The sequence below is a fragment of the Mirounga angustirostris genome, unplaced genomic scaffold (genome assembly GCF_029215605.1).
Source record: "Mirounga angustirostris isolate CCGP_5_RB_7025 unplaced genomic scaffold, mMirAng1.0.hap1 SCAF_14, whole genome shotgun sequence".
Taxonomy (NCBI): Eukaryota; Metazoa; Chordata; class Mammalia; order Carnivora; family Phocidae; genus Mirounga; species Mirounga angustirostris.
Window position 1 is genome coordinate 57,500,024 of NW_026991722.1, and position 23,622 is coordinate 57,523,645.

General features: G+C 44.2%; 1 protein-coding gene across 2 annotated transcripts in view; it reads left to right on the forward strand.

The window, feature by feature from the left end:
* Window positions 1-23,622, forward strand: part of PTPRM (protein tyrosine phosphatase receptor type M) — an 810,901-nt gene that overhangs the window by 769,302 nt on the left and 17,977 nt on the right. For both annotated transcript variants that reach the window (XM_045887027.3, XM_045887028.3), the window contains 7 exons: window positions 9,726-9,842; window positions 14,352-14,506; window positions 14,769-14,904; window positions 16,849-16,998; window positions 17,703-17,876; window positions 19,108-19,239; window positions 22,786-22,911. In XM_045887027.3, the coding sequence (XP_045742983.1) occupies window positions 9,726-9,842; window positions 14,352-14,506; window positions 14,769-14,904; window positions 16,849-16,998; window positions 17,703-17,876; window positions 19,108-19,239; window positions 22,786-22,911 (990 nt within the window). The remainder of the gene's footprint in view (window positions 1-9,725; window positions 9,843-14,351; window positions 14,507-14,768; window positions 14,905-16,848; window positions 16,999-17,702; window positions 17,877-19,107; window positions 19,240-22,785; window positions 22,912-23,622) is intronic.

Consider the following 23,622-nt stretch of genomic DNA (forward strand, 5'->3'; position numbering starts at 1 on the left):
TACAATTGTTAGATCTTCTTGTTGGATAGATCCTTTAAGTATGATATAGTGTCCTTCCTCATCTCTTATTACAGTCTTTGGTTTAAAATCTACTTTGTCTGATATAAGGATTGCCACCCCAGCTTTCTTTTGGTGTCCATTAGCATGGTAAATGGTTTTCCACCCCCTCACTTTCAATCTGGGGGTGTCTTTGGGTCTAAAATGAGTCTCTTGCAGACAGCATATCGATGGATCTTGTTTTTTAATCCAGTCTGTTAGCCTGTGTCTTTTGATTGGGGCGTTTAGCCCATTTACATTCAGGGTAACTATTGAAAGATAGGAATTTAGTGCCATTGTATTGCCTGTAAGGTGACTGTTACCATGTATTGCCTGTGTTCCTTTCTGGTCTATGTTGCTTTTAGGGTCTCTCTTTGCTTAGAGGACCCCTTTCAAGATTTCCTGTAGGGCTGGTTTTGTGTTTGCAAAATCCTTTAGTTTTTGTTTGTCCTGGAAGCTTTTTATCTCTCCTTCAATTTTCAATGACAGCCTAGCTGGATAGAGTATTCTTGGCTGCATATTTTTCTCATTTAGTGCTCTGAATATATCCTGCCAGTCCTTTCTGGCCTGCCAGGTCTCTGTGGATAGGTCTGTTGCCAATCTAATGTTTCTACCCTTGTAGGTTACAGATCTCTTCTCCCGAGCTGCTTTCAGGATTTTCTCTTTGTCTATGAGACTTGTAAGTTTTACTATTAGATGTCGGGGAGTTGACCTATTTTTATTGATTTTGAGAGGGGTTCTCTGTGCTTCCTGGATTTTGATGCCTGTTTCTTTCCCCAAATTAGGGAAGTTCTCTGCTATAATTTGCTCCATTATACCTTCTGGCCCTCTCTCTCTTTCTTCTTCTTCTGGGATCCCAATTATTCTAATGTTGTTTCATCTTATGGTATCGCTTATCTCTCGAATTCTGCCCTCGTGATCCAGTAGTTGTTTATCTCTCTTTTTCTCAGCTTCTTTATTTTCCATCATTTCATCTTCTATATTACTGATTCTCTCTTCTGCCTCATTTATTCTAGCAGTTAGCGCCCCCATTTTTGATTGCACCTCATTAATAGCCTTTTTGATTTCTACTTGGTTGGATTTTAGCTCTTTTACTTCTCCAGAAAGGGTTTCTCTAATAACTTCCATATTTTTTTCAAGCCCAGCTAGTATCTTTAAAGTGATGATTCTGAACTCTAGATCTGACATCGTACTAATGTCCGTATTGAGTAGGTCCCTGGCAGTCGGTACTACCTCTTGTTCTTTTTGTTGAGGTGATTTTTTCCGTCTTGTCATTTTGTGCAGAGGAGAATAGATTAATGAGAGAACAAAATGCTAGCAGAGTAACCACGTCCCCAGAAAATATACTCTATAAACAAATCAGAAAAGACCTGAAGCAGTGGGATAAGAAAGGGAAAGAGAGAAAAAAGAAAAAGAAAAGAAAAAAAGGAAGATAAAAACAAAAACAAACAAAACAAAACAACAACAACAAAAGGAAAACCAGAATGTGATCAAATATGATCTATATGGTATATAGGTCAGTGCCACACACTAGATTTGGGGTGTATTTTGGTCTTTTAGAAGAAAGTGCCTCCCAAAATTTTAAAGAAAGAAAAACTTATATATGTACAAATATAGGGGTTGATATGATGAAGGGATGGAATATGGCTGTAAAAATGGAAATTATAAAAAATGTTATAAAAGGAATTGATAAGAAGTTGTTTGAAAAAAGAAAGAAGAGGATTTAAAAAAAGAAAAAAGAAAAAGAGGAAAAAAAAGGGAGAGGATGTGATCAGGCAGGGGAATAGAAAGGACCATATACTAGTGATTTAGGGTATATTTTAATCTGTTAGAAGAAACTATCTCAAAATTTTAAAGAGAGAACAACTTATATATATAAGCCAAAAATATGGGTAACTACTATGAAGGGATAGAATATGACTCTAAAAATGAAAAATAAAAAAAAAAATTTTTTTTTAAAAGGGATTGATAAGATGTTGGTTGAAAAAGGGAAAAAGAAAAATTCATAAAGAAATAATAAGACAAAAAGACAGTTAAAAAAAATTAACTTTAAAAGACTAAAGAATCATGGTAAAAAAAGCCGTGAATTCTATGTGCAGTAGTCCCCTAGCGCTGGAGTTCTGCCGTTCTCATTGATCGGTAAACTTGGTCTTGGCTGGCTGTTCTCGCTGATCTCCTGGGGAGGGGCCTGTTGCCGTGGTTTCCAAATGTCTCTGCCAGAGGCGGAATTGCCCCGCCCTTGCCCCCTCCCGGCTAAGTAATCTGCTCGGGTTTGCTCTCCGGGGCTTTTGTTCCCTGCGAGCTTTCCGTACAGCTTTGGAGGCGGAGAGTGAAAATGGCGGCCTCCCAATCTCCGCTCCGGAGGAGCCGAGAACTCGGGGCCCCGCTCCTCAGTGAGCCCCCAGAGAAAAGCCGTCAGTCGCTCCCGTCTCCCCGGTCTCCGGCTGCCGTGCTCACCTGGCCTGCGACCGCGCGCCTCTATCTCTGGCACCCGACCCCGGGTGGAGTCTCCAAACCCAGCAGATCCCTGCGGTGCACTCCCGCGCGGCTCCTCCCGGGGGAGGAAGGTGAGTCTCCCCGGATCTGCCGCTTGTTGGGTCCCTGCTGGAGGAGCAGGGGCCCGACTGTGCTGCGGATCACAGTTTATGGCAACCCCGAGCTGAGAGCCCGCGCCTGGGCTCCACCTCTGCAGCCGCCTTCCCTGCTCCGATACCTGGGAGCTCTGCCGCACTCAGGCACCCCCGGTCTTTCTGCGACCCCGAGGGTCCTGAGACCACACTGTCCCCGAGGGTTCCACCCCCCGCTTAGCCACCAGAGTAACGTCCCTCAGCGGAGCAGGCTTTTAAAAGTTCCGATTTTGTGCTCCGTGGTTCTATCAGTTGCCAGAAGCGGCTGACAGAGGCCCCTCCCCTGCCATCTATCCTCCCGAATATCGCCTCGGATTCACTTCTCCGCACGTCCTACCTTCCAGAAAGTGGTCGCTTTTCTGATGAGAGAGTTGTTGCTCTTCTTTTCTTCGATCTCCTGTTGAGTTTGTAGGTGTTCAGAATGGTTTGATCCCTATCCAGCTGAATTCCTGAGAGGAGGCGAAATCCAGGTCTCCTACTCCTCCGCCATCTTAGGAGGACTTACCTTTGAGGAATGGCTAAAAGTCAAAGCCAAATCTACTGAATAAGGTGGGAACAAGCCATCTGGATAGATGTGTTCCTTGGAAGAGCTGATGCTTTCTGATCTAGTTGGGTAGGACTCTTTCCATCCCCATGAACTAGAGAGAAAAGTAACAGGACAGATTCCCCAGATGGTCTGTAAGATGACCCTTATAATTGCACAAGGGCCATATTAGTCCATCCATTTCTTTGCGGTTGATGAAAAAAAAATGTTATGGATATGGGTGTCACACTTGTGCATTATTACAAGTATTGTGTGTAATATTAATTAATGGGTGCAGTTGGAAAACCAGCTAGAAACCCAGGAGCTTTGGGGGGGAGGGGGGTGGGTGTTCAACAGAAGATTGAAGATGTGAAAGGGGGATTTACTCCGGCTATGAAATGCTTTTCGCAAATTCAGACTATCCAGACCTCAAGAAGTTCGGGATATAGTGCCAGTTTCAAAATGGTCTTCAAGGATGTTGTGCAAGGGAGGCCCTAGGGCCAAAGGAAGCAGGTCTGGAACTAAGAACTAGGAAACCTCTTACAAGCCAGGTACTTTATGTCAGCTAATCTTCCCAACCTCTCTATGAAATCAGTGCTATCATCCCATATTATTTAGGAGTAAACTGAGGCTCAGGGACTTTAAGTCGCTGGCTGCAACACCACAAGCTAGCAAGAAAAAAAGCAGATGCGTGTCCATATGACTTTATCACACTGAGACCTAAGTAATCTGTATTTTCAGGGTACTTAAATGAATGAATGTTTTTATTGCTGTGAGAGCACTGTAAAAAAAATTTTTTTTTGGTTATAATAAATCTGTTCCCTTGGAAACTTGGCCGGCAACTTCTCTTGGCTGGGGGATCTTTTTGGTAACTGTGCTTCTAGCAGTGTTCTAGCTCTTGCTATCCCAGATCTCTATCAAAGCTGTACTCAGTTGGCCCCGCACATAGCTATTAATAGAACTGTGGTCACTCTTTCTTTGGATGGCTCTTGTTTAAAAAAAAAAAGGAAGTCTGTTGAAAACTTCTTGACAAATCAAAACTCTTAACAGTGACTTTTTCTTTTTCCTCCTTTCTACCTCTTTACAGTTGTGTTTATTAGATCACACTATGGTGCCCCCAGTTTAAGAGCTAACATTCAATTCCTTAAGCCTTCTTAATTATGAGTTTCTTAGCAAAATGAGTCCTAGGACCCATGCACAGTACACATAAATAGACCTTCATGGTCTGCCCCAGGCTCCTTCCTGCTAGCTGCTAAAGTTGGTAATAACAGAAGACACCAGGAGAAACGCAGCAATATGTGATCCTGGATAAAAATGAGCAATGGTTTCAGAGTGTGCTTCTGTTCTTCCCGCTCGCCCCCAGCACCCGTTACACCCTCTTTCGCTCCTAAAAAGGCAAGGTAGCTAAAATCATTGCAAAGCTTCCCACCTGGTATCGGTTCTCGAAGCCAGACCCAGCAAGACTGAAGAAAGTATAATCTGCCTTGAGTTCCCTTCCCGCAGAGAACCTTGGACTGGGGATCAGCGCTTGTGTCTGCAGCCTCTCCCTTGCCCCCTTGAAAAGGAGTGTTTGGAAACTGGCTGTCTCTGGGATTCCTCCCAGCTCTATTAGAGAGGACTCTCCTCCCTGCAAATCATAGACACCATTTCCTAAATTCTGTTGAGAGTTCATCAGACGCCCCTAGTGGAAGAATGGACTGCTCCCAAGTCCTCCCAGTCCCCAGAAGATGGTTTGCAGGAAAGAAGAGTAAAGGGGGCACTGGAGTTTCTATTTGCTTTTCCCTTCAGAAACCGTACACGCATGTCAAAGCTTTTCCTTCTTCCTTCTCTGGAGAACCCCCGCTTCACCTCTCCAGGCCCTTCGTGGACTTCTTGCCCTGGAACTCCTGTGGTCACCTGTAGTCCAGATCACAAAATATAATAAGAAGAAGAAGGAAAGAGGAATGTCCATATTTTTTTGAATGAAACGTCACTGGAGCAGATGTTTTCATTGCGTGATACCACTTAACTGCGGTGGTTCCCAAACTTCTCTGCACTTCCGGAGTCACAGGGGAGCCACAAAGAGCTACTTGCCCCAGAAGTCATGATCTGATGGGCACAGAGCTTGGCCTGGGCTTTGGAATTTAATAACCACCCTCTTGAGGGACTCCAATGTGCAGACAAATTTGGCAGTCCCTTACCTCACCTTAGAACCTCTAACATAGGGACTAAAATCAGCCCCTCCCTCCAGACGAAGAGCCAGAGGTTGAGCAAACTTGAGAGCCTTCCCCAGGCTCAGTCCACCTTCAGGAGAGGGCTGGACTCTGCAGTCAGCTTTTGTTGTCTGAATCCTTGCAACTCAATGTGTGGTCCGCACACAGGCCAGCAGCATCACCTGGGAGCCTGTCTGAAATGCAAATTCCGGGACCCCACAGTGAATCAGAAACTGGGGTGCAGCCCTGCTTCTTTTAACAAGCCCTCCAGGGGATTCGGATACCTGCTGAAGTTTGAGAACCTGCTCAAGAGATGTCACGATGCCCTGATGGTAATGGTAATGTGCTGCCAGACTCAGGTGCATAAAGCCCCCAGGGGTCTTCTGCCTTCGTTGTACTTGGGATCAGCTGGCTGGTTAAAAATGACCAATCTCAAATAATTTTTTTTTTTTTAGGCAGCCATAAATCCTGGAATTACTGTTTTCTGTACTGTTTCGTGTTTGTGAATTTTAAAGCCAACAAAGACACCCCCACACACCCACTTGGAGGCAGGGATTTCCTCATGCACCCCCGCAGCTCTCCCCAGTGATGCTCTGGCAGAGGCACCCAGGGGCTGCAGCCTGATCCATAGCCCAGTGCCGCCGCCGCCAGGGCACCCAGGTAATTAGACGGGCCTGATCAGAGCCTCGCTTTCTGGGATGGAAACTGTTGCCTTAGGTAATTGGGATGCATGGGAGGCACAGCCTGTTCTAAAGCTGTGCGGGTAGTGCCAGGCTGCAAAAGGCAGCCAAGCCTGGCCGACGATCAGAGGAAAGAAGCATCCGGTTCTGCAGTTCCCAGGCTCTAACAGGTGCCCCCAAATCACTGATCTTAACATCTCTGTATGCAGACCCTAGAGGCCGGGAGGTGATTCAGGCCCCAGATTCCCCAGGCACGGAAAGTCTGCCTCTAGAAAAGCATATGCTCCTCTTACTTTTTTTTTTTAGCAAAATAATAACTTGACACCAGCCCAAGCAGTTAAAAAAAACAGTAAAAGGAACCCAATTTAGAAAGGTTTTTAGTAGGCTAAAAACAGATGTGGCAAGGCATTTCAGGATATTCCGGGAGATGAGATGGAGAGGGCGGGCTTCGAAATGGCTCATCTGCCCCTTCTGGTCCCGCCCAGGCAGGTGCTCCTGCATGGGAGAAGGCTCTACCCATAAACAGGTTCTGGAAGGAAGCAGCCCCAAGACTTCCTTTCTGCTAATCACTGCTCTGCTCCTGTGAAGCTCTGGTCCGGTGCGGAGTTAGCCCCACGTGGAGCACTCCGAGCAGCCAGCACCCCTCGTTCTCGTGCTTCTCTTGGAGGGCAGTGGCACTTGTCCTGCAGGGGCTTGGCTGTAGTTAGAGGCCCTCGGTAGCCCCCATGACCCCACCACCGTTTCCTGCCGCCGACACCTGGGGGCCCCCAGCTGCATCTGGCGGCAGGGTCACGGGGCGCACAGGGGACCTGGGGGGACCAGCAGAGCCAGCCATGGAGGGCCCATCAGGGTCACAGTAGCCTATGGAACCCTAGCTCTCCCAAGGGAATTGGAAGAACGATCCAAGAGAGAAACGCTAACCCTTCAGTACATTGCAGGGACTTCTGGTGTCCCTGACTCCAAGGCACTGAAGCCCCTCACACCCATATTTGTTGAAAATCTGGGATGGGGAGGGTTAGGAGTCTAAAATGGAAAGTGACCGTGGGATACGTCCTACATTGATTGCATTCTAATAAGGTATCTTTATTAGATATGATGCACCCAGTATCGAACAGGATGCAGGTACGGGTGTGTGTTTTGTTCTCTTGTAATTTTCCGAGAAATACATAGGTTTTTGAATTGTATATTCTTTCCATTGAAAACTGTTTAATTTTAGAAATGCACATACATACTCCCTTTGTACCTATCCACCAGCTTCTGCTTGCATAACTGGAATCACTATAAGGTAAAGGCAAGTTCCCAATATAGAAGGGACTCCTGTATGTACCATGTAAGCATCTTTGTTAATTAGCATTGTGAAAGTAATTAGGCATTCTATAAGTGAAATTAGGGTTGCTATCAAGTTAGACATCATCACAAATATGCATGATCTGCCTAGATTCACATTACATCTAGGAAAGGAACAGGAGAAATTATCCTTCATATTATGGAGTATTTTAAATGCAGCAAAGGTATCCATAATGTAAATCTTTGAAATATTATATATAAGCCATAATACTTATAAATATTTATACTTTCTAAAGTCACAGATAATGTTCCCATGAGGGAAAAAAAAAAAGACTCCCAAAGAAAACTAAAATTTAATGAGGACAGGGACTATCTTTGTCTTATGCTCCACTGTATCCCCAGCCCCTAACATGTCTGGCTTACATCTTGCCAAGTAAAGCTAGTAAGGCTTACATAGAACTGCACTGAATCGGCTGCCAAAAAGTTTCTTGAGAAAGCAGCTAAGATAATGATCAGCCATGTACCACACTGGAAACATTAGTGTACCAAGGTGTTTGGCATTCTGGAAAGGGTCATCTCAGCCTATACTTCTTTTTGCAAATGCTCGCAATCTGAGATTGTCCTTCCTACGCCGCTCCTATGATTTTCTCCATGAGATCAATCCTATATGAATCTATTGCATGTTTAGTGTGTACAGGACACACTGGCGGATGTTATAAGGTTTGCAGAAATAAGTAATACAGCACCCTTCGTGTGCGGACAGACAGGATCAGGCAGTGTAAGAAGGGGTCCTACTCACAGAACAGGCATGTGTTATCAGAGGATCAAGAAGAGAGAGAGAGTGCTCTCGTTTATGGAGCAAAGACTTTGAAGGGGCGTGTTATTTGAGATGTACTTTGAAGAATGGATAAAATCTTCAGCTGGGAAGGTACAAGTGGAAGGAGAACAGTCCAAGCAGAAGGAATGGCATGAGTAGGAGTTTGGATCTGGGCGAACTACTTGTCTTTGAATATAAAATATATGTGGATAAGAAGGACAGTAGTAAAAGAGCAAAAACTGTTTGTTGTGGCCAAATAAATACATGCTGAGCCAAATTTAATTTCTATTTAATTTTCACAGGTAATAGTTGGAAATAGAAGCTTCTTAAAGCAGGGCAAGTAAATGCTACTGGGATTACACTTTGGGAGGGTTCTTCTGGATTGGTATGGGGACAGTGCCCACCCAGGAAGTACCAGAGCCTGAACTAAGATTGTGACAGAGGGAATAAAAAGTTGGAAAACATATTTGAGACATCATTCAAAAATAATCTTAGACTTGGCAATTGGTTTCGGAGAGAAGGAATCGGCAGACTATGTGCCTGGATAGCTGCAGAAATCATGGTGTCATTGACATAGGGAGTCAGACAAGGGCAGTTGATGGGGGACCAAGGATTCTCTTTTAGAGGTATTGTCTTTGTGGTGCTGGAAGGATCTCCACAGGAAATGCCCACAGAACGAGGCAGAAATTGAATTCAGTACTTGGAGAAACAGGGCCAGGGTACAGAAGTCATCCACAGAGGAGCGGCAACAGGAGTGGATAGAGCTGTCAGAAATTCAGCACAGAAGAGCAGAGACTAAGGAGAGAGCCCTGGGGACGGCCACGTTGGCCCGGCCAGGCCTCCTCCTGTTCTCCCCTCTTTCCAGGCTTTCACTGAAGTCTGGAAGAGCTACAGGACAAAAAAAGCAATTTGCCAGAAGGGGCTAAGTCTAACAAATTTCTTCCACCTCAAAAATCTTTAGATTAGAGGCTTCTGGTAATATGGAAAGACTGCTCATATTTTACCAAGTTTTGTATATAGAATTTACTTAAATTAAAATGAATGTGTAATTTTCACTTGGGAAAACCACATAGTGACTTCCTTCTTCAGAAAAGAATCTCTAATCTTGACTGTTGTCTTGGATTTCCTGCTCACGCCTCCTCAAAATGTTTAGGCAACTTCTGACCTGGAAGGAATTTTAAATTCAGAGGAGCTAAATGTTGTAAACTACCTTTTATCATTTATTTTTCCAGGCTCTTCCCTGAATAGAGATAAACAGGAAATGAATGGTCACAGTTAACTGGGATATTTGCAGTAGAAAGACAACTTGTTAACTTCAGACGATTTTCCTAGGCTCTACTACTCTTAGAACTCAAATTTTGTTTTCTTCTGGGGTGAGAAAAGAAACACAACTGATCTAAAAATTAACCTCGTTCTTAAGTGTGCAGCTTAACTTCTGTTTTTATGTGCAATTTTTATCCTATAAATCACACTGTGACCCATCATTTGGGGAGCTCCAAAAGAGAAAACAAAACAAAACCGAAAAACACCCTAAATCCTTCATGCCCTTTGTGTTTTCTACAGGTCAAATGCTGCAAGTACTGGCCAGATGACACAGAGATATATAAAGACATTAAGGTCACCCTAATAGAAACAGAACTACTGGCAGAATATGTGATAAGAACATTTGCTGTCGAAAAGGTAAGTGTCACACTACTTTGAAAAGCTATGGTCAGGTGTTAGTAGGACTAGCCTCATTAACTTCCCTGGGATAATTTCTGTGTGGTCACACCTGAATGCAGGTAGGCTCTATCTAATGATGCCTCAACATTGCATCTTGCCTCCCAATTCTATTAATAGCTCAGTTCCATCTTTGAAGCGAGCCATTCCCATTTCATAGGAATCTGTATGTGGCTACAAAATCAAAAGATAAGGCCGATATGTCTCTTTCCCTTTTCTGTTTAACCTGGTTGACATTGTTCAGCCCATCTCTCTTTCTTCACAGTTTGATAAATGTCCTTCATGTCGTATGTCCACATGGGTTTCCCAGTGCTGAGTTAGTATCAGTGCTGAGACCCAGGTCCTAACCCCTCCTGGAATCCCCCTTCTCCCTTGAGGCTTTTCGGGCCTATAGTTCCCTGTGGCCTGATGGATTTTGCAGGGGAAGCGACCTACCTGGAAACATAAGTAGACACGGGACACTCTTGCATGAACTGGTCCCTTCATTCATCCTCACTCTCATACTGGTTTTAGCCTTTGTACTTGCTGGTGTTGGATCGTGAATGCTGTGCTATATGGCTCTATGCTGTCTCATCCCATGTGCATGGATAGGGCCTCTTCTCTGGGAAGCTCTATAGGGCATAACAGGGAATTTCCTTATTCCCCCTCTTTCTGCTGACATAGGGAGGGGCCGGAGGTGAAGCATACTGCAGTCCATCCAGAGAAGTGGCACAGGTAGGCTGTGGGGAGAAACACTCTGCCTTCCAATCCTCATCTTGCCTTTCACGAAGGGGACACACAGTTTTTGTCTCAGAGGTCCACAGACTTTTCCATCAAGAGCTGATTCCACATAGCTGCGCCCTGCACCAGATGTACAGTTCTGTTGCAGACTGGTGTGGTGAAAGCTTGTCCTCATTCAGTAACAGCAAGTCACCTTGGAGGACCTGAGTTATAAACGCACTGCCGGGCGGTTGGCTCTTGGCCTTCCTCTCTAATTTTCCTCACATCTAAATGCACTTTTTGGATTAACAAGACCAGTTTTGGAAAATCAAGGAGATGGCGGCCTCTGCTTTTTGGCTAATTGACGCTGATGTTTTGAACGACCTATCCCGGTTTTCAAATCCGTATTCGTCATAGAATCACAAGGCTGAAAAGACTTCAGTTTATTTTAATCTGTTTCTCATACTGTTTAGCATTTTTTTTCCTCAGCCTGTCTTTTTTAATAAGTAGGCAAGAGGCTTGGAGACTTCAAAGAATGTGGAGTTCTGGTTGACTCAGTTCTTCAAGTTCTGAACCTCACACTTTGATGTCCTTTTTTTTTTTTTTCCTTCTTAGGCAGGATTGGAAAAAAATGTGGAGAATTTTTGTATGGCTCTTGGCAAGAGCACTCATGAATAACTGCATTAAAACAGATAGTGATAAAAGACCCTCAATATTTTTTTCTTTAAAAAAAAAAAATCATCCAAAGCCATCACTTAAACATGGAGTTCTTTGAACAATAGTCAGCTCTCTAATAAGCTGAAAATGCATCTCTGTTGCTAAAGGAAGGGTTGGTTTGGTTCTTTGCTCTTTTTTTTAACCTCTTATTGTACTCTCCTACATTCCCAGCTGCACAGAAATGTTTCTGAAATACTCAAGTTATTTTAGTCCTCAGACAACCAGCAAAGAGTGGTGGAATGAAGGGAAGGATGAGGAGCTTATTAAGGATTTTGGAGAAATCAAAATGACATGTTAGTGATTTTCTAACTGGGCAACTGAAATCTTTAAGGAAAACAAATCATTAGTACTTCTGTGGATCACTTCTTCTCATTAGAAGAGAAAAGAAAAAAAAAAAAACAGTCAAGTATATACTTTGAGAGGCCTGCAATTCTGATTCTATTTTGAGAGTATGTTGCATCAAGGGACCCAAGGTGAAAAATAGATTTGGGCTCTACTCTGCAAAACAAGCAGACACCGTTGCAATTTGAAACTGATGAGTTCTTGTTTTGCATGAGATTGTCATCTTTCCTTTCTCCTACAAACAATTTTAAATAACAAAGTTGCCATCGTGGGGCGGGGTGGGGGGCTCAAAAGGTCTCCATGGACCTAGGCTGCCTGGTGAATCGATCCCTGACTATCGTAGCAGAAAGGAAGTTGACAATGGCCACCAAAATCTCTCTCCACAGGAGGTGCCTCAGAGAAGGCAGTGGGAATATGGTCCCATATTCCAATAAGGGCAGAACATGTAGTTGGTGATTGATTCATTCCACGAATATTTATTAAGCACCCACTTTGAGCTAGGCACTATTATCTTGGCTTCTTCCTTCCTATTGTATTTACATGGAAAATGAAGTAAATATCTCCTTTTTATGTAGCATTAATACTTGTTACAATGAAAAGGAAACAAAAAATATAGTTGATATCAAGTTGGGGTATTTGGGCTGCAAACAGTGATTACACGATGATTTTTCCCCAAAATACATTACAGAACAGCAAAAGGAGAAATCGCCCCATTGACGAACAAGAATGAGAATTGGCTCAGAAGAAATTGCCTTTGCTAATCTTGTCAACAGCGAACGTATTTAGAGGGTACAGGCTTATTTTAGGAAAACGTTTTCTGCATGCCACAAACTGACATTTACCTTGCTCAGAAAATGAGTCTTAAGAGAGATCAGTTGGGGCCCATCTCCTGATGGCTGGAGGATGCTGGAGATAAAATCTAACAAAGCTAGGAAGTGAAGATCTCAAAAAATTAAAATTTAAAAAAAAAAAGCAACAACAGTGTATGGGAGAAACTAATGCCCTTTGGTCCTCTTGGGAATAAATAAATATTTATTATAGGCTTTCCCACTTCATGGAGCCACCCCTGCCCCAGTCATCATATGTAAAGCTCAGGGGGCTCTCTAGGGGGCTGGAGGGTGATACAGGCTCAACCCTTTGTCTTCTGGTGGAGACTTTGGGCCTGGCCAAAATGTTTCCATGGTTTAAGTGACAAGAGATATGGGCTCCTAACCACCGAGGAGAATTACTCTGGAGTCACAGAACATATTTAGTAGACTAGACAACAGTGTGGATTGTCATATCTGAATCCCTGATGGTTTAATTCCTTAATGCTTAAATTCCATTAAAGAATAGCATGAATTTCAAAGAGAAATAACGCTTCAGCATTTGTGGGTTATTAAACTAAAACATATTAACACCTTGACAGCATACAAGTCTTATCTTAAAATCTGTAATTGTGTGCATCTTCTAATCTTTCTAGGCACATTAAAATTCTGAGTTTCTTTTAAAAAATTCTGAATTTCTTCTTTGCTTACTAAGTATGTATGAACAATGACCAATGGTGAATGTGACAAGGTTAGTGGGTATTTAAGATTAAGATAAAATAAAACCAAACTCAGGGCCCAACACAGAGGTGGTCACCAAATAAGAGAAAGGAGAAAGTCAAATTTGATCCCAGGTTTACAAACCAGCCTTGATTCTGGAAGTAATGTTTTCTTCAAAACAGATTTCTGTTTTACAACACAGCCTTAACACATAGGTTCATAGTTAGAAAAAAAATTGATGATATAAATCAACTATTTTCAAAACAAGAGTAAATTTAAAAAAAAAAATTCTTCAAGTCTTTTTCCTTCTGTCTTCAATTCAGTTTAGGAGGGAGGCATGTTACTGATCTAACATAGAATTCCAGGAAAAATGCCTCTTGATTTCCATGGTATACATTTATACATTATATATTATACATTTGCTGCCCTGGCTATTTGCCAGAGGCTGACCATTATGGCCACTTGAAGACAGGAAACACTGTCTTCATACCTCTGTGACCCTAGCATCTGGAGTCATGCCTAAAGCATTGCATCCACTCTGATGGTTGGTGATTGGGTGAATGGAGTAAATGTTTACCCAAATTAGAGAAGCCTAACAAACTTGAGGTGCAAATGAAAATTCCTTCTCTGGCCTATCTAGTTGGTAAGTGATCCTCATTCATTCTTCCAGGGATGTTCTCTATGCACCCACAGCATGTGTTCTGCTCGAATACCTGGTACGAAAAGGTACCAGAATACAAAAGAGCTAAATAAGGCTCCTGCATTTCAGTAGCTGGTCTCGAGCCCACAAACACCCTTGAATTACTTCAGGTCCCTGTTCTGTGCCTCTCTCTCTGTGGACTTGCACTTCACAGCACAGGCTCTAAGTGACACACAAACTGTTAATAGAGTCTGCTTTGTGGAAAGGAACTTCGAGGAATCAGAGATGCATCCATTTGCTGCAATTGCACCTGTAAATTAGCATTTTCCCCAAACATCACCTCCCTTGCACCCACACCAACATCTTCCTACCTGGAATAAGGCTTCCCAAGTGTGTGTTAAATCTAAGAATGACCTTCTTCCCAGCAATGCATAGCTTCTTAGCCCTAAGCTTACTGACTGCTTAGGGGTACTTGACGTTCTCCTGGTTGCTTATCATTTATTTTCCTTTGTTCTCTTCCTTGCCCTGCTGACCGACCGATGGCAGAGAGGTGTTCACGAAATCCGTGAGATCAGACAGTTTCACTTCACTGGCTGGCCGGATCACGGGGTACCCTATCATGCCACAGGGCTGCTGGGGTTCGTCCGGCAGGTCAAATCCAAGAGCCCGCCCAACGCAGGCCCATTGGTGGTGCACTGCAGGTAAGCAGAGTGCCTGGAGCCTCTCAAAGGAAGCCTCTCAGTGGGCAGGGGGTACAGGGGCTCCTCTGGGGTGATGACAGTGTTTTGGAACTCGATAGAGGTGATGGTTGCACAACATTGTGAAGGTGCTAAATGCCACTGAGCTGTACACTTCAAAATGGTTCCTTTTATGTGGTATGACTCTCACCATAGCAAAGATGTAAAAGAAGGAGAAGCACAGGGGTCCTTTTTCCGCAGCTGACAGGGCCCTCTTTCCACCCAGTGCTGGTGCAGGGAGGACCGGCTGTTTCATCGTGATCGATATCATGTTGGACATGGCAGAAAGAGAAGGCGTGGTTGACATCTATAACTGCGTGCGGGAGCTGCGGTCACGGAGGGTGAACATGGTGCAGACAGAGGTACTGCTGCTCCCTGCCCATCCTCGGGCTTGGTCCCCCGTGCCCCCCGCACCCCATCTCCCACAGCCAAGTGGGGAAGAAACACTGACAATTCTGTCTTCAAAACTCCCCAGAAGAAAAAGTGATAAACCTGGCATCTCTCTTTCCTTCTTCCTCCCACCTCCCCTCCCTTCCTTCTTTTTCTTCTCCTTTCATAAACAAAAAAGACCAGGAGTCTCCCAGGTAATGGAATCTGCAGCCAGGAGCCTACATTTGCCCATGCTTCTGTATCAAGGGCCCCAGTAGAGTCTCTATATTAAGCTTCCAGGGATTCAGTACTATTTTTTTATTATGTCTTTTAAACTAGCTAGTAACCAGAGCAAGACGACTCCTGAGAATAGCCAGGTGTTTTCCAAGTGGCTTAAGGCTAATCTCTGTACACTTTATTCCAAATTCTGCCCACTGGCTTGGCATCATGGGAATTTGCGCATTTTGTATAAATACTCCATGCTGACTAGTACGTCTATAAATTAGAATTCAAGGTGTGTCAGGAATTTAAGTGTTTGAGAAAAAAAAATTACATCCTGCCCCGAGGAACTTCATATTTTTACTTAATGTTTGCTTGTTTTAAGTAGGCATTACACCCACCACCTAGGGAAAAATGATTCATAAAGCAGAATGAAGGGGCACCTGGGTGGCTCAGTCGGTTAAGCATCTGCCTTCGGCTCAGGTCATGATCTCAGGGTCCTGGGATCAAGCCCCCCTTGGGTCAGGTTCCCTGCTCGGTGGGGAATCTGCTCCTTCTTCCTCTGCCCCTCCCCCCCCACTCATGCTCAGGCACACGTGCTCTTTCTCTCTCAAATAAATAAAATCTTTTAAAAAAAAAAGCAGAATGAAGAATAAATAAGAATCCCTTCCATTTAGATTTTGCATTCAAGTTTACAAAAGCCACTGGTTTCAAGTTTACAAAAACCTAATTCCATTTTCAAATAACCTAAATAAAAATAGCAGAAATTCTGCTTTCATCATCTTTTTTCTCTGGAGTAGGGATTCTTTGCTTTAAAGATGATAATGATAGTAATGTATTTTTTAATGTATTTTACAGCCAGTCAAATGTGCCACATCCCCTTTCCCACTTGCTCTGTGTCTGAGGTGTTACTAGGACTGGGCTGTTTTTGAGAATTAAGAGTCCTCATAATTTGTTGAAATTAAAGTAAAAAGTAATGAGACTCTTTTTGCATCTCATGTAATTAAAGATCAATAATAAATATGGTAAAACTTTACTGATTAATTGTAGGGAAAATCTGTGCCATTTTAGAATGAGAGGGCTCTTTCGTAAGCTGTGGACTAGTGCCTACATATAAGAGCTCTTCTCCGGACACATAAGGACTTTTGTAATTACCACATTAATGTTTCAAAAGAAGTAGTTCTAAGTGCTCGGAAATATTTATTTTCATAGGGATGTCAAGTTTCCCTGGACATTCTCTGCACTGTTAACTTGGTTAGCAAATGCCTCTTTTCAGGACAGAGAGATGAGATTGTGCTCCTCTCCTCACCTGAAATATTGAGTCCCAAACTCGTGGGCTCAGAATTACAGAGGTAGTTAAGCCACAGCTACGTAGATGACAGTGCTTGCCCTGGGATTTATCAGTGTCTGAGTGGTTTTCATCAATCTGTGTCATGCTTCTCTGCGTTGAACCCATGTGTCTCTTCCTCCTGTCGTGCGCTACCTGTGGCCAGTCAGGAGACGTGCCAGCCATCCCACAGGGGTATCAGCACTATGGTAGCGGGATCCCCACCTCACAGCGGTCAGGTCCTTACACCTGGTTTCACTGTGACGGGAATGGATTGTCCATGACGGGCCACTGTCCCATTATCTTGTCTGCAGGGCGCTGTCTTCCCTTCTCTAGTTCTCCCCATGCACCTGGTTTCTCTATCACTAACTCGTCCCCTCTGCTTCTCCAGGAGCAGTATGTGTTTATCCATGATGCCATCCTGGAAGCCTGTCTTTGTGGTGACACCTCAGTCCCTGCTTCCCAAGTTAGGTCTCTGTATTATGACATGAACAAACTGGATCCGCAGACTAACTCCAGCCAGATTAAAGAGGAGTTCCGGGTAAGTCATGCGAGGGGGAGAGGGAGCTGGCTGTGGCCTTGCTCCTTCAGAAGTCTCTCAAAGTCAGCTCTGGAACCCCTGAGCCAACACAGAGCTTGTCAACTTCAGCATTACTGACCTTTTGGGCTGGCTAACTCTTGGCTGTGAGTGCTATCCTGTAGGATGTTTAGCAGCAGCCCCTGGCTTCTACTCCCTGGATGCCAGGAGACCTCCACCACACTAGCAGTGACAATCAACACTGTGTGTAGACCTTGCCGGGGCCCCTGGGAGCAAAGGGACCTGGTTGAGAACAACTGGTCTAGCAGAGCCATTAAGCCCCCTTGCAGGCAGACACCAGGCAGTCCTACAGTGTAACATGGGTACAGCCAGACAGAGCAAGGTACCCTCACCATACTTGCTGGGTGGTCGGTCTAAGTGTACCTGACTCTAAGTCAAATTGTAGCCAACCTCTTCCCCCCACGGACCCAGATGTCCAGCCCTCGTCAGACCAGATGGCACCTAATCCAATTCTCCAGATCTACGGTGGCCCTTATATCTGATGGGCACCGTCTGTGGACAAAATCCAGGGGGGAGAAAAGGGCACTGAGTGGGGAGGGGGAGCACCCGGTCGTCCGCTGAGGACACTCAGACCTGCCGAAGTGTAAAGGTGAGACGGGGCGGCACGCAGCGTGCTCTTGCCCACGTGTCCGCGTGCTGTCCGGTAGACCCTGAACATGGTGACGCCGACCCTGCGCGTGGAAGACTGCAGCATCGCGCTGCTGCCCCGGAACCACGAGAAGAACCGCTGCATGGACATCCTGCCCCCGGACCGCTGCCTGCCCTTCCTCATCACCATCGACGGGGAGAGTAGCAACTACATCAACGCCGCCCTCATGGACGTAAGTCAGCCCGCGCGCCCTGCCCCAGAGGAACCGGGAAGCCCTTCCTCCCGGGCAGCAGCCGGGAAGATGCTGCTTCTCCTTCCGCTCCCTGGCCCTTGTTCGTTCCTTTTCTTTCTTTTTTTTTTTTTTTTTTTTTAAGATTTTATTTATTTATTTGAGAGAGAATGAGAGAGAGCACATGAGAGGGGGGAGGGTCAGAGGAAGAAGCAGACTCCCTGCCAAGCAGGGAACCCGATGCGGGACTTGATCCAGGGACTCCAGGATCATGACCTGAGCCGAAGGCAGTCGCTTAACCAACTGAGCCACCCAGGCGCCCCTCCGTTCCTTTTCTTAAGACGCAAACCGTCTTCCCCACAAAGCGCATTTCCGATTCCACGTACGTTTCTGCATGGCGGCCGACGATCTCGGTCTCCCGGAGACCACCAGTCGGGAAGTATTGATAAATGAAACATGTCCCGGGTACTCTGTGAGCACTTTTTTAACCCGCTGGCCAGAGAGCGAGAACAGCTATTAAGTCACTAAAGCAGAGAAGTGGGATAATATGGTTCACAGCATTATTTTCATCCCCTGTCCTCCTCATTTAGGCAGTAATTAACATGGGGGAAAAAATGGTCTGTCGGGACAGATAGCACACAACTCATTACTTCGTGTCAGTCTGTTTACTTCTAACTGAATGAACATTTGCTTGTTCGATTGATGGGAAAAGTAAATGGATATTTTCAAGGCTAGTATGGAAACTTGAATTCTGTTGGTGTGGTATCAGTAAAAAGGTACCTAAATTTACTTGAAGCTCTCCAGAGCTGTGAAAAGCATGTGTATCCTTCTGTGGCAGGAATGAGTAACACCATCACCCATAGAAGTGACCCTCGAACAAATTTTAGGAAAAGCAGAAGTATTTTCATTGTACATACTTTGTAAAGTTACATTTTCTCCATTAAAATGCTTACGTGTAGGGCTGATGTTGCCTTTCTAGCAGATATATCAAAAAATTTGTAAGAGCTACTTATTAAGTTTTCTGGGTGTCAAAGTGAGAATACTTTATCATTATTATTCTGCAGATCAGTCTATATTTAGTCTGTTTTGGTGTTGACAGGGGTGCTGGGATTCAGCAGTTGTTAAATGTGCCCAGAGTTCCGTGTCACAAATTTCCATGTGTACAAGATAACTGAAGCTTCCTCCCTTTCCATTTTCCTGGGTATATCTGGATCTTTCTTGTTTGTGTTTGCAGAGCTATAAACAGCCTTCGGCTTTTATAGTCACCCAGCATCCTTTGCCAAACACAGTGAAAGACTTCTGGAGACTGGTCCTGGATTATCACTGCACGTCAGTGGTTATGCTAAATGATGTGGATCCTGCCCAGGTGAGACTCGTGCCCAGGGTCAACTCTGGGTTTGTTCTGCTTGCGCATCGAGAAGTGCAGGCCCCCATGCCAGGTCACAAACGCCAGGTGACGAGTGGGAGCCGGAGCTGAAACGCAAATGTGAAAAGCAGATGGAATTAGGGATGGGGGGGCGAAAGTAATCTGAAACCAAAAAGACGGATGGAGATCATAGCTGGTGGAAGTGACAGGCAAGACAGGGTCAGAAATTGGCTGTTCCCAAAGGATGGAAATGCAAACTAAAGGGAGATACAGGGTAATGGGTGGAGTCAGAGCTGCGGGATGAGGATGTCGCACCGCCTGCACCAAACAGAGCCAGCAAACCAGGGAGCCCGGAAGAAAGCAGAGCAGCACCTGACGCAATCCCTCGCCCAACCAGCACGGCTCACCTGGAGCCTGCAGGTGGAGAGGGTCATGCTGGGGTGACAGTGGAGACCGGCAAGTGATTTTAAGGGAAAACGATTACTTTTGTCAACTCTTTGGTAAAGATAGTAAAAAGAAATGAAACCGGCACTTGAACACAAGAGAAGCTCAGAATGATAAATGCAGCTTTCCCCCAGCTGCTGCCCTTACACATAAAAAGAGAAAGAATAGGGCTGTGTTGACTTGGGTACTAGTAATGGGGTTAGAAACATTCCCCGAAAGGGCCTTGTCAGCAGGCATTGGCACAGTGGCCCTTTAGGAGCTGAATTTATTGCATTAGGGGATGGTGACGTTGGCTGCACGCTTGACCGCCATGACAAGAGAGCATTATGGGAACTGTGGACTTATTGCGTTTTAAGAATAAACTTGTTCTGAAACTGAATTAATTTTCTATCTGGTAGAAACAAGTTTTAAAAAGAAAAAAAGGGGTCTGAAGTGTTTCAGCATCCAGCCTGGACAAGATTTTTCCTTCCTAAAATCCATTTTATTGTCGTCAATCTGCCATAAATTCCATGGACATTCACTTCAATTCTATAATGTTTTTAATTATGTTTGAGGCCCTACATGATATTGTTAAGGCTGTAGCCTGAAAGCTAGTGAATGAAATAATAATGATAATCCTTGTCCTCATCTAGTCCTTTTTGCTTAAGAAACTTAAATATTTTAGAAGTCTTCCGCACCGATTCTCTCTGAAAGAGAGATTGCAGCCATTTTTAAAGACAAGCAGACACCACAGTTCAGGGAACTTCAAAGGCCCAACTCAAAATGGCACCAGGGATCCTGATTTTCTAACTCACGGTGCCATGGGTTAAATTTCACTAATTTAAGATTCTTCAGCCAAAGACCATTAGAGGACAAGTGACTATTCCCTCTTCAGAATCATTCCCTTTCCCCTAATGTGAATCCTGGAACATTCCAGTGATATACTGCCTTTTTCATATCAGTGTATCAGACATTAATGATTTTGTTCTTTTTGAATGACAAAAGCTGCATTCTAAACCCGAACTGTCTGGATTCAAACCAAGCCTTGGCCAACAATGGTAGGAGAGACAAAGAGTCCAATTCCACTCGGCAGACAGAGCTGATTTTCAGAGTGAGAGAAAGAGGCTCCTGGGACACAGTCATTTAGAGAACACTAAACTGAGCGTTTGAACTTAAAGTCTCTGCAGTTGTACAAGAATAGCACTCAACTATTTTAAGTATTTATAGATCCGGTTCATGGACGTGTTATGCATCATTTAAGCCATTTTCTACACAGTTTACTTGGGCTGAGTGCAGAATGTAGTGTGCCAAGAACCACGCACTGGCCCAAGCCATTCATATTTCTCTGGTGTAAGTGACGAGCTTTAATCAGGACTTGAACTGAGAAAGCAAGCAGAAAGCACAGCTAGCTCAGTGTGGAGAAAAGTGGGCAGAACAGTTCAAATGTGCATGTTAGGACTTGTCTTACCATCTCAACTTCCCGTCATAATGCCTGTTAATTTTAACAGTGGGTACTCTTGGGTATAAAGAAAAAATAAACATCAGCATGCTGTCATTTGACAAGGCAGTCTTAGAACTTGTCACCAGGAAGTGCTGGTAAGGAAGGGAAATTTTTATGGAAGCATTATTTTAAAATAAATAAATGTAATTTTTTAAAATACTATAGACTTAGCTAACATAAAAAGTACCCTTAGTTATTCCACCCTCATTCTTGATTGTAAAGTTCAAACCTCAACTTCTATGTAATAGAGAGAGATTGCCGTTTCAGTTGACTCGCTGTTGGCTGAAAACTATCTTGCAATCTTGGATATAAATCAACCTTTACAACCTTTGACGGTAAGATTTTAGATACTTTGGAAAATAAAAGTCATTAAAAAAAAGGAAATTCAACAGGTGGATTTGCCTTTTGTGGTACATCATTCTGCTTAAAATGAGATAGGTTTTTCATCTGCTCTTGGCCCAATAGAAACCAGTTATAAGATAATGAAGTAATTCCCTCTTGGCCCCCCACAAGCCATTTGTCCCTTGGGTAAATCAGAAAGATAAAAATTAAACTCTACTCCCCAAAACATCATTAGATACCAAGTCCCAAAAGAAGTTTAATTTCAGACATTAAAGGCCTATTAGCATCTCAGGACTTTAGGAAAAGTCTGTGAGAAGGAAAAGTCCTGGGGGTTCTCCCCACCTATCTGCAAGTTTAGTATTTCTGTGGGGTGGTAGCAAACACAAGTGCCTCTTTCATAAGCCACCCTTTCTAGCATCACGTTCACACAAAGTTCTGGTTACCCAGTATCACCAATACCTGGTGCTTGAAATTGTGATTTTAATTAAAACTACCTCCAGGCAAAACAGCAAAGCATTTACTCTTATTATATCAGGTTTCCTAGATCTCAGCTGGGAGAATTTGGACCAGATCATGAAAATGCAACCCAACACTGTTATCAGTATCTTGGGAATGGCCCTATTCCCAAAAGTGATAAATTACAAAGCAAGCCCACGTGGGGGAGGATGGAGATTTGTGTATCAGTAGGTACGTGCACCATCTCAAGTATCTTAGCTCTTGTAATGGCAGCCAGTGGCATCTCTCCAGGGCCAGATAAAGGCATGCAGAAGGGATCTTACAAAGGGATGCATTGAACAGCATCCACATGGCCTCCTTGGAAAGCAGAATGGCTCGTGGCTTAAAGATGCTTTCTGAGGAAATGAAGAAAAAAGTACTGGAAGGACAGGTGGAGCTGAGGAATCAGCCAACAAGAAAGTCCTTGCTGGGAGGAAAAGAGAGAGGAAAGAAAATGAAGTGAATCGAGGAAGTATTAAGACTTACTGAATGTCAGTAGTGACCTCATCGGAACTGTTAGGAGTCAATTTATTCCTTTTTTTTTTTTTTAAGATTTTATTTATTTGGCAGAGAGAGACACAGCGAGAGAGTGAACACAAGCAGGGGGAGTGGGAGAGGGAGAAGCAGGCTTCCCACGGAGCAGGGAGCCCGATGCGGGGCTCGATCCCAGGACCCTGGGCTCATGACCTGAGCCGAAGGCAGATGCTTAACGACTGAGCCACCCAGGTGCCCAAGAGTCAATTTATTCCTATGATTAACCTCACATTTCTGTGTTTTGAATTCAGTTGTGTCCGCAGTACTGGCCAGAGAATGGAGTTCACAGACATGGCCCCATCCAAGTGGAATTTGTTTCTGCTGACTTAGAAGAAGACATCATCAGCAGGATATTCCGTATTTATAATGCAGCCAGAGTAAGAATCACAGCCAACGTCACTTATGTTCTGGTTTCATTATTTTCTCATTCACCAAATATCTAGAGTGCCCGCTCTGTGTCAGTCCCTACCAGTTAGGAGTTTGGAATACATTCTAGGTGTTTGTGAACAAAACAAAGCTCCCTGACCTTATGGAGCTTACGTTCTAATGGGAGAAAACAGACAATAAAAGATATAATATATATAGTATGTTAGAAGCAATAAATGCTATAGGGAAAGAAGTGGGGAGGTCGAAAGCACTAAGACCATGAACAGGAGGGAGAACAAGTCCCTGTCTTAACTAGATGCCCGTGTGAGCAAAGACCCAATCAAAGTGAGGGAACAGCCACACAGCTCTCTGTGGAGACAGCTTTGCCGGCAGAAACAATGGTCAATACAAAGGCCCTGAGGTAGGGCCTTCTCTGGTGAGGTCCAGAAACAGTGAGGAGGCTGATGTGGCTAGAGCACAGTAAGTGAAGGTGAGAGTAGCTAATAGAGTTGTCTACCTAAAGGGAAAGTGGCCAAGGTTTGGGGGGCTAGGGGACAGACTGTGTAGGACCTCCAGGCCACTGCCAGAATTTGGGCTTTTGTTGTAAAGGAAATGAGAAGCAGATACACGGTTGAGTAGAGAAGAATCACATGATTAAGAAGGAGCACTGTGGCTTCTGGGTTGAGAACAGATCAGTCAGGAGGCCATTATAATCCAAGTGA